This window comes from Vanessa cardui, chromosome Z (genome assembly GCF_905220365.1).
Source record: "Vanessa cardui chromosome Z, ilVanCard2.1, whole genome shotgun sequence".
Classification (NCBI taxonomy): Eukaryota; Metazoa; Arthropoda; class Insecta; order Lepidoptera; family Nymphalidae; genus Vanessa; species Vanessa cardui.
The window spans coordinates 8,182,746-8,193,995 of record NC_061154.1 but is presented as its reverse complement, the minus strand read 5'-3'; the positions used below and the strand labels follow the sequence as shown (position 1 = coordinate 8,193,995).

The window sequence follows — 11,250 nt, the reverse complement described above, 5'->3', positions numbered from 1 at the left end:
CAGTGATTATTTTTTTAGTCGAATTCAAAGAAAGATACACGCGCTGCACTGCCCTCCGGCGGCGACCTGTTTGTATGGGCACGTATTCAACTCATCATCCGCATCCCTCTTTTTCCAGTTCATAATTTTGCAACTTATTGGTTAAGTTAGATTTTAATATAATAAAATATTTATTAATGAATCCTTAACTGTGCACTGATATGTTTGATATAATATTTCGTAAGTGTAATAATAAAACAAAATAGCTATTTAGACAAATTTTGTGTATACTGTTGCTATTATTACAATATTTTTTTCTGCATACACAAACGTGATAACGCACATATAAAGAAATAGCGCGACTAAAAGGAGTTAATGATGCGTGCGGACTAGAGACACAGCCATTTTCAAATTTATCAAGTAAAGCTTCTAATTTAACGAAACGTTTCGAAGCAAAACTCTTTCCTTTGGTCGGCTTGCTAGTCCTACAGCCCCGTTCGTCGTACACGATGCCCACGTCCAGATACCTTTTGAAGCATCCACCTCGGAACCAAGGGCCATAAAATATATTTTTTATTTGTTTTTCTTGTACGCTTTTAATACATTTAACTTTAAGATGATTTTTTCCCATTCTGTCAGTGTGATCGTCGCTTGATAACATATTGTAACAGTATGAGGACGGTATGTTAGTTTCGTTGAGGCCACATCTGTAACACCAGGACTTCGACGATTTCAGTGAAGCAGGTCTTCTTAGCTTAGATTTCGCGACATTATAATTAATCTTTAGAGTTGATGACATAGTTGAAGTTCTTAGAGGTTTAGTTCTGTTTGTTGCTTTCGTGCTCTTCTGTTCTTTTATGCTCTGATTTCTTTTGTGTTCCTTGGTTGAATATTGAGAAATTGTGTTAGATGGAAATGAAATATGTTCAAAGTTTTCTTGTGTTCGTGTAACAGTTGACGCGTTTCCTGTCAATAACGATATCAATGTTTCAATCATTTATTTCATTTTATTAAAATATTATTTGCTTTATTTAAAATTTGAAATATTACTAATGATATAAAATAATATAACTTACCAAATAATACTGGTGAAGTTTTGCTTGGAAAATATGTTGCCCAGGTTTTTCGTCGTTGGACAGTTGGAGTTGATAAAATATAAAAAATAGTAGGTCTATATAAGGAATCATTAGAAGTATCATTTATTTCATTTACATAATGTACAAGTGTTCTTTTTGATGTATTGTCATGTAATTTGTTCGTGGTATTAAAATTATATTCTGTTTCCGATTCTGAGTTGAGCTTCTTATGAAGAATATTTGTATAATCAAAGTCATATAAATCATCTGTAAATGTATATATACTGGTATGCTCTGGTAAATATTCGTAACGGTTTTTTAATCGTGACAATAAAGAAGATATCGCGTTCTGAACCAAACTTGTAAAAATAAACCACAGCCTGTAATCTACCCAACTATTACCAATAATATTCATTTTATATAAATGACATTATGTCATGTCAAAAAAGTAAAAAATAAGAAAACCAAGAGTGTTAATTATGGACAAAGTATTACAAATGCGTTTTCATTAGTACAGCCAATATTTCGTTCATCTAAATAAAGATGATTTAATTAATAATTACTTAAACACAATAAAATAATGAAATGAAAAATAAAGTAAACATATTTCTTTAATCTAATTTTAAATTTATTTATACTAATGCACTTAAAGTCATGTAAATAATTTACAGTGAGTATTGATATTTATGGCCGATGTCTTCTGTTTTTTTTTCTTTAGGACTTTTATTTTCGTTTATGCTGTCAACACTACTCTGTCTTTGTAGAGATTTTAAGTCGGAGAAATTTCTATTTCTTCTTAAATTGCTCCGTGAATTTTTATTTTCCCCTTTTTCATGTACTACTTCTTTTTTGTTTTCGCTACCTTTATTTTCGATAACGTTTTTTTCACTGTTTATTGTCTGTAGTACTTCATCGTCGCTTTCTGTTGTACTAATCGTAATAACTGGTATTACTGATCCAATGGAATCAGTTTGTTTTGAAAGATTACTGGATTCAGAACTTTGTTTCTTTTGAATACATTTATCATTCGAATTTCGTTTCTTTGGTACGTATTTATCATCGGTGGCATTGTTTTTTATATCTTTTATATCAGGATTTCTTTTCATTCTTTTTTCTATTACACCATTGTCTTCCACGTTGTTAACTATTGTGTTTCCTTCAGGGCTCTCTATTTCTAAATTTACTACGAGGTTACCTTCAGTTTTAAATTCGACGCTAGATTTTTTTTTAACTTCAGTTTTTTTTATAAAAGTGATATCCTTTATTTTTAAAACTTCTTTAGGTAAAGATTCGTGAAAGTCCGTATCTGTTTCTTCATCAATATTATTTTTGCAAGCAGAGACATCGGGTAGAGGTTCCTCGTTTGTTTTTTTATCTATTGCTAACCCGACGATCTTGGCGAATATTCCACCTGTCGAAATAGAGTATTAGCTTAAATTGATACATAATTTTATTTAACTGAAATAAAAAAATAACGGGCAGGACAGAAACCTTTCTTTTTTGTCGTTTTGATTATTTCCTTAGTATCATTAACCATGGGTTTACGGTCATCAGAATCAATAGATTTTGTTAAAGGAAGAGACGGTAGAGCTCTTTTCCATCTCGCGAAAGGCGTATTATCAATAGATGACGATCCAGCACGTCTTCTCGTGTCTGCCAATTGGAACATTTTCCTTCTTTCTTCGGTTCGCTCTCTTCTCAATTGAATCTTAAATTTAATAAAATTAATGCAATAATTGATAATTTAAAATGTATTACAATTTTATTAATTCTTACCTTTAAATCGTTATTAGCTTCTCTCAGAGAGTTTGTCAATGATGTTAAATAGTAAATTATTAATATCAATAAAACAAGCAACGGTATCACAATTGCTGGAGATGCTATATATTCCAGAGTAAAATTAAGACTTTTTGGTAAAACTTTATAAATATTGCTTGTCAATATTTTATAAATTTTTTCATACTCGGAAAACGGACCACAATGCCAAGACGGCGTAACCCAAACTATTGTGTAACCAACGGGCAAGACACATAAAAATAACATGGTCAATAAAAGGGCCAAATAAAAATTATTACTCTTAGACACCCTAAAAACGACTTCGTGGGGTACATTGCAAGTCATCACTGCCCATGATCGGAGATACATCATTATCATCAACTTGAAAACATTTAAAACTACAAGCCCGGGTGAAAAAAACATGCCCATCCAAACCATTCCTTGGTTGTTAATAAGATGTAAAATATTTTCAGCAATTTTAAAATCACCATATTCAGGAAACTTTTTTTCAAGATCCCAACACCAGCATTTATTCATATATCTTACAAATAACGCCCGAAAAAAATCCAAAAATAATGTGCCTAGTAAAACAAACACCTGAAATATAATAATAATCTTTATTAAATAAATACTCGATATAATACTATGAAATTTAGAATTGCTTTCGTGTACTTACTAAATCCATCATAGTTAATTTAACTAGTTCCTGTCCAAACATAGTTTCCCAACATAATTTTAGTAATTTTTTTTTGGTAGTGATGGTCAAGTTATACATCTTTCTATGATAATGATCTGTGTATACTAGATCGACCATAGTAATATTCGTTTGAGTTTTATTTAAGCCTTTAGTATCCATTGCGTCGAAATTACACTTTTTAACATAACATCTAATGTCTACAATAGTACAATTTGACATGAAAATAATTTGAGTTATATTTCTATTACCACAATTTATCGAACAATTAAATGATAAATCAGGACAAATGATAACATTTCTTAATGTATTTGGTGTCGCTGTAGAGGAATCAATTTCATCAGTTGTCAAATATGTTAAACTTATCTTGCTTGTACTCTTAGAAGATGGTAACGAGCTCATTTCATCAGTAATGGTGTGACTCGTATCATATGGGGTCGTTACTTTATTTGGATAAGTGTAACCTGTTGTATATGAATCAGTACTTGATATTAAAAGTGAAGTCAAATCTACATTCAATGTACTATCAGATGAAAATATTTGTTCTGTGGTTTCGGTACTATATAAGCTTGTAACAGACGAAAAATCACTAGAAGTTTCTGAGGTAGAAATTGGTGTTGAATTTGGTAAATCTGTGTCGGAAAGGCTATATTCATAATCAACGTCCGTTTCTGCTAATGAAGTTGAATCCGTTGAAGAAATGAAATCGTAGTTAAAATCATATGCTTCGTTATCATCTATTTCTAGAGTTTCGTTATTATCATCTGGAGAAGATAATTTACTTAAATTTCGTATCCTTTCAATTTCTTTTAATAATGCTGCGTTTCCATCATCGTTAGCATCGTTGTAATTGTTTATTTTTTCAATTAAATCTTCAGCGATTGCAGTGTAACGCAAATTTCGTTTTCTAACATTTATTTTACTTCTCATGTTAGCAATAGTGGGACTAATGGTGTTCAAATTGTAGTCAGTAGTTTGTTCTTCGTTGCTTATTATTGAAAACGTTTTTTGGTTTATCTTTACGGGAACATTTAGCATATCACAAGGTAAGCATGGTACAGTTGTCTCAAAACATGATCTATGTAGGCTGGTCTCTAAAGGTTCACTCACATTTAGTGGACTCTCGGTTATTATTGTTACGTTCATATATAAATGTGGTTGTAATGAAACTAATTCTTTACTCATACCTTCAATTTTACTAAACAGAGCAAATATCAGTGAATATAGATTCAGAAGATTTAATAACATGATTCTACAAAACAAAAATAATATAAATTAATCACAAAGTATATTGATCGTTTGATATAAGATTGTATACTTTTACTATAAACTTACCTAGCTAGTTGCAATCTTAGTTGTTTTCTTGGGTGATAGTGTTCCAAAAGTCCCAGCAGCTCAAAAAACACTGGAAATGTTATCGATATAACTGTAACGACTGTTGTTGTCTCGTTTTCACGCCACCAACTTCTTATTTTAGGACTGTCATCTGAGCGAGACACAACTGTTACCACAGCATAAGCTGACACAGCGAGAAGGATTATCACACCGATATTCACAATAGCACGTAGAGAAATAATGCGCCAACTGAAATTAATATTCGTACAATACATTGTCGTTAAAAATGAGTAAATGTGATAGAAATATCATACTTTCTTAGGTTCTTTTTCTTTTCTGCTTCTTCCAACAAAGCTTCTTTAAAACCTAAAATAATAGAAGCTATTCTGTTATGAGCGGTCTCCGCGTTTCCAATCATGAAATCCCATCCTGTGAAGAGTTTCCAAGAAAATATACATTCGTCTTCTTTTTCTGAAAGCTTAGACATCCGCGAATTCTCCGCCATTCTAAAAAATATTATTTTAATACCTTACCAAATAATATTGCGATTGCATTAAAATAACTTAATGTTTCTTATTAATATGCAAGAAATAAAAATAAAATACGTACAGATCAAAAGGATTTCTACGGGAGGTGTGTTGCCATAAAATCTTAATATAACTTACTTCCTTAGGATAGCTACGAAGCTATAAATATAGACGACCAAGCCAGTTAAGAAATATGCGAGGGGCATTCTATACTCCGGTCGTTCGACATTACTGTAGTATCCGTAAAATATAGGCGAGTATTTAAGAACTCCTTCAAACTCCCAGAGCGTCAAAAGATTGGTAGCGTTTCGGCGATCGTCCTCCATAATGACTTTTCTTTCTCCATCCTGGGCTGGGTTTGCTGTCAGATACTAAAAATAAAATCGTGCAACATTTGTTTTTTTTTTGTTTCTAGTTTTTAATCCATTCTACTTTAGTTTATTGTAAATAAAAGTAAGCAATCAAATGAAAAAATATACCTCGGGTATAATTACAAAAACGAGTAGTATGAACCCTATGACTAGATTGACCCAAAATAACCATCTTAAAAAGGTGAAGTATGACGCAACTACAGAACCAAAATGCGATTCAATCTCTTTGATTCGTAATTCCCATGGTATAAGAAGGTTGGATGTGTTTGCCGCTTCACGTTTCAGCTGCTGCCATTTCTTAAAAAAGGTCAAAAATATATTATAATTATTAGTAATAAGGACTAGGCTTAATTATGCTTTATAGGTTTAAAAGTTTATATTATTAAAGTTATCAATAACTTACTGTTGCCAACAGGATGTTAAATCTTGCATAAATATCTCTCGTGCTCTTCGATTGCGCAAGTCTCTCCTGTAATTGTCCTTCGTGGCGTTTAATGTATCCCTTTGCCTATGAAATTAATTTCATGCTTTTAGAATTGTTACGAACGTGAGAAATAAACAAGGACATTTGTGTATATGATTTATATTTTAGACCACACGGTCAATTTCAAGATGAAGCTACCCAGGAATAATTACACTATGCAATGTACAAGTGTGTACGCAAAGTGTGTACGTTTTGGGCAGCTACTGAGTATTTCAGGGTTTAAAAAATCACTAAGTATTGAACCAACACTGGACTTAAGTGTTGGAGCTCAGCTTTCTAATATCGTCACTAAGTTAACGAGGCAGTTGAACGTAATTATAGCCACATTGAAAACATTTTGTGCCTACCTATTAAAAATATGATTTTCATAGCATTACAACAACAATAACAGCCTGTAAATATCCCACTGCTGGGCTCAGGCCTTTTGAGGAGAAGGAACATATTCCACCACGCTGTTCCAATGCGGGTTTGTGGAATACGCATGTGGCAGAATTTCTATGAAATTTGAAACAGGCAGATGTTTTCTTTGACCGCCGAGAACAAAATAAATTATAAACAGAAATTAAGCACATAAATATTCAGTGGTGCTTTCCTGGGTTTGAATTCGCAATCATCGGTTAAGATGTACGTGTTCTAACCACTGGGCCATCTCGCCACATTGTTAATATTATGTATATTGGTGATCCTATGAAAAATAAATTAATTAATATATCGAGTACCTGGTGGACGATTTTTAATTTTCTTCTCATTCCTAGCGGTTGTTGTTTTACAGATCCAAGGACTTCTTTATGCAAATGGATATTTTCGAATATTTGTTCTTGTGTCACAACTGGTTGATCGTCAATGGATATAGCGGTACTGTGTAAGATAAATTGTTTTTATTAATGAATACGCCTGTTTGTTAAACTATTACAGCCTTGTGATTTACTCACTCGCCAGAGCTGGTGGTGAAGACTGATGAACGTCGCCTTGAACGTGTCTCGTCGGGTAGGAAAGGAGATGATGAGCGCCGGGCTCTGCCCTTACGAGATCGCCTTACGCTTGCTCTGCGTTGCCGAAGCACTGCGCTGAGACTTGCTGAGTAATCTTCATCTTCCGATCCATCTAGCAATATTTTATTTAGATAGTTAGTTTTATTATTTACTAGCCACTCACCATGGCTTCGCACGTGTGAAATGCTGACACTAAATATACTACGGATTTTTACCGCACCCAAATCTGTTTCGTAATTTCAAAGTCACATACATATGGACAGACTTTGTATTATACTATGTAATGATAGAAATAGCCTTACATACTTTTTAGCTATTAGTATTTTTAAGATATTATTTGTTCTGAGTATCAATGTAAGGTGCGTGATCGCTTTAAGATATAATCCTACCTCCAGTCGAAGGTGAGAATTTGACTTCGTTATTGGTGGTTGGTTCTGTAGGCAGATGGAAAAGGTTGACTCCGGAGGATGTCATACTGCCGGGATCAGCCCACGTCACTGATAAGCGGTCCACGGACGGCTGTGGCGAGGATGGAGGTCGATCATATGAACCCTTTTAACAATATGCAAAGTAAATATGACCATATTCAATAATTAGAATAGAATTTAAGCATAATTCATTAAGACTTAATATTGTTTCGCTTTGATGAAGGTTCATCATATTATGTATTTATTTATTTTATGTATTTAGGCCGTTATGTTAAGTACACACTAATGTAGTACTTTATTCATATTTTTGTGCGCATACAAACACAAATAATCGCTTGCTTCAAAATTTTAAAATAATATCGCTTAAAGCATAAAGTTATTTTTTACATGACATTATTAATTATTCGGCGGAATCAAATAACAAATATCGTGATATTATTCATGAAAATATATAATTTATATTTCACTGTCACTTCGCTGATTCTCTTACAGTTAAGCTGAACACAATTGAATAGAAGTTACCGAAGTAAATGTGGAGAGTCCGTATATAAGCTACTTCTCGATTAGAGGCTACAGACCGACTGTTCTGAAGCGGGAGTCGGTGGAAGGAGCAAGGGTCGCGCAGCGGGCAATTAATTAAACGATTTATAGCAACGTTCAGGTGTTTTGCGTAACGCCGCCGACCACTCTAAGGGCCTCTTCACAAGTACTACAGATTTTTTTTTTTTTTAACTGATGTTTAAATTATGTTCTCTTCATTCATTGACGTATACATTCGAACATATTTTCGAAATATTCTTTACATAAATTCATTACTTTTTTTGTTTAATTACTTAATGTAGAGTTACGTATGTGTATGTGGTTATTTTTGTTTGTGTAGATATTATAATAGAAATTAATATATTTTCTTTTATTTTAAAAGTCAATATGCATTGAGCTTTATGAAGGAACCTTAGGACTGCCCCTCGTTCGTTATTGTTAGGCGTGGTAAGAAATTTATTATCTTATATATCAATCTGTAGAAATACCTAATTTAAATTTTTGAACTGCACTACGCTACACTGAAAATCGATTGATTGATAATTTCAGGCATATGAAATAAGTATTACAGCTCACAGTTTATCAGGCTCAGATTTAAAATTAAAAATAATAATTGAAGTGGTTCGAACATAATTCGTTTATTAATTTTTGTGAGTATTCAACGTAACTCATTATATAATATACGGGTAGACATTGGTTAGCAGACTTGTAAAGAATAGAGGAATAGAGGAATATTACAAGATTCTAAGTAGATACACGCCCTGAGTGCCGTGACAGGAAACCGTCAGTCTTCTAACAGCAATGAGTGACCGCTAATCGCTGGTTCTGATTAAGTATTCGTTCAGGGCTGGCGATCGATATTTAAAAGTTATTGAGAATCTATTTTGTAAAATAACTGTCTGTCAACCCGAATTATAGTATTGTTATGACCCGGTTTGATTGAGCCAATGGTCGATTTCTATCGTAGAAGAAATGAAGATAGACCAACCTCAGATATACGTATTATTTTGGATTTGCTGATGCTCAGTTATATTATGTACTAACAGCTCTTGAAAAATATATCTTTTTTATTATACAAAGATATTCTATTTCACTACTAATACCTATTTTAATTTTACTTCAAAATTTCCGATATTATTATCGTCAACATTCAAAATGCTTTTGCAAATCTAGTTATCGAAGAACAGGACCCTTTTGGTATTGCGTCAATTCGATGATGATTCGATAAATGTTATTTCGTCTTTGTCCTCTTTTGGTTAAAATAGACTATATCATAACGGAGCTCGCAAGGTTGATAGCAAGTTGAAGACATACATGATGGGTAATGTTTCTGGAAACAACAATATCTACGTGCGCTCGTGTCTCCTCGCCATCAGATAGCCCATTTGCAATTTCACTAAAACGACCACGATCCTACCTTAATTAAAATAGGTACTAATATATTTTTAAGTGAAAAACTCTATCTACTTACTTTCATGTTTTCTTGGTAGGGTCGTAATAATTCTACCAACTCCAGAAAAACATCTGTTTGAATTCATTTCTTTCAGTTTACTTCAAAAACATAGATAAATTTGTGTATGATTATAATACCTAACCTAACCTTAAATATCTGAAGAGTGTGTTTGATTTAACGTGATATTCACGCTTGTGACGTCATTATAAGGTTGATACGTCTGAAATTACAAAGTTTAACTAAAAATAAAAATAATATTATTATACTAAAATATTTTCAGAAATGCGCTGCACTTTTTTATATAATATTTATGTATAACGATATGAATTGATTTTTAATTAGGTACTAAACTTTTATTTCAAGTCAATTGTTGAATTATTTTTCATCAACAACTTACAAAAAAGTTTTTGTAGTCACTATTGTTACAAATTTGCCGAAACGTAATTTTTAACGTTCCAATAATTGTAGAACATAAGACTCACTGTATTGAATCCAAAAAGATGTTTCGATGCAAGAATTAAATGTCTGAATGACTTTTTCAGTAAACCGCTCTGCGATTTCTATTGGCCGTGTAAAGACAACGCCTCTGTTAATGGGTTAAAAATTGTCGATATAGTTGAAATTGAATAATGACCTAAAAAGGTACACAAATCTCAACGAACTGGTAACCCGAGCCGCAGCCCTGTTGTTCATTCCATTAACTAGCACCTCCCCACCCTCTTATTTTATAGCACACCGCATAATAATTAAGAAGTGATTTTTTTACGGACAAAAGGTCAGTTGTGATAGATAGCGAACATATCAATCTAATTATCTCAATCGCGTTACTGTCAAAAATTACAATTAAATATGAAATATCGTTTTGATTTATCTTCATGTAATTTGTACGTTTCGATATGAAAATGAAAGACAACAGCGCTTGCGCTATTCGAGCTGGTATAGGTCGGAGTTCCTTCAAACACGATGTTTCATTGTGTTGCTATCAAATTTCTTCGTCATGTGTAGGTTTCTTGCCTCCGTTGCTTGATGGAATTTAAACATGTGTAGGTTTCCAAGCCAAACATTGTAATAATGTACACACTTGCTTCATGAATAAGTCACTGTACATTCGTGAATTTAAACCATATTTCGTAGTTCACTAACAGTTTTATTTAAGTCAACATTATTACTGCTAATACTGGTAAGTCAGTCCTCCTGCCCTCCTGTTCCTCCAAATTAATTTGGGGTCAGCGCATGTCTTCATCTTCCTTACTTCCCTATCTGACCAATAGTAACATTATTTTCAGCCATACCCACAATCACCAAATCCCAATCCCACCAAAACCACATCCATCCATCCATACTTTCATTGGTCGTCCTCTTTTTCTATATTCATCCACGTTCATGAATAAGACCTTTCTCACAATATGTTCCTCATTTTGCATTACATGCCCATACATTGACAGCCGACTTCCACATAACTTTTCAGCCATCGGTGCCACTTTCAAACTTCCTCTTATGTACTAATAGTACTGGTATGTTACAAAAACTATAGTATAAGTATACGTTACGACTTAGTTGCTATTCATTGTTGTTATCGTACGTCTAGTTCATAG

General features: G+C 32.9%; 1 protein-coding gene across 1 annotated transcript; it reads right to left on the bottom strand.

Moving 5' to 3' along the window:
• Positions 1–1,712: 1,712 nt before the first annotated feature.
• LOC124543433 (transmembrane channel-like protein) lies at positions 1,713–7,780 on the bottom strand. Its single transcript, XM_047121657.1, has 12 exons — positions 7,624–7,780; positions 7,175–7,346; positions 6,962–7,100; positions 6,162–6,266; positions 5,867–6,055; positions 5,526–5,758; positions 5,175–5,366; positions 4,861–5,109; positions 3,508–4,777; positions 2,832–3,428; positions 2,547–2,763; positions 1,713–2,466 (listed from the first exon to the last, which is right to left on the bottom strand). Exons 1-12 carry the CDS (start codon positions 7,706–7,708, stop codon positions 1,721–1,723), a joined length of 4,194 nt encoding a protein of 1,397 aa, XP_046977613.1. The 5' UTR covers positions 7,709–7,780; the 3' UTR covers positions 1,713–1,720.
• Between the last annotated feature and the right edge of the window lie 3,470 nt (positions 7,781–11,250).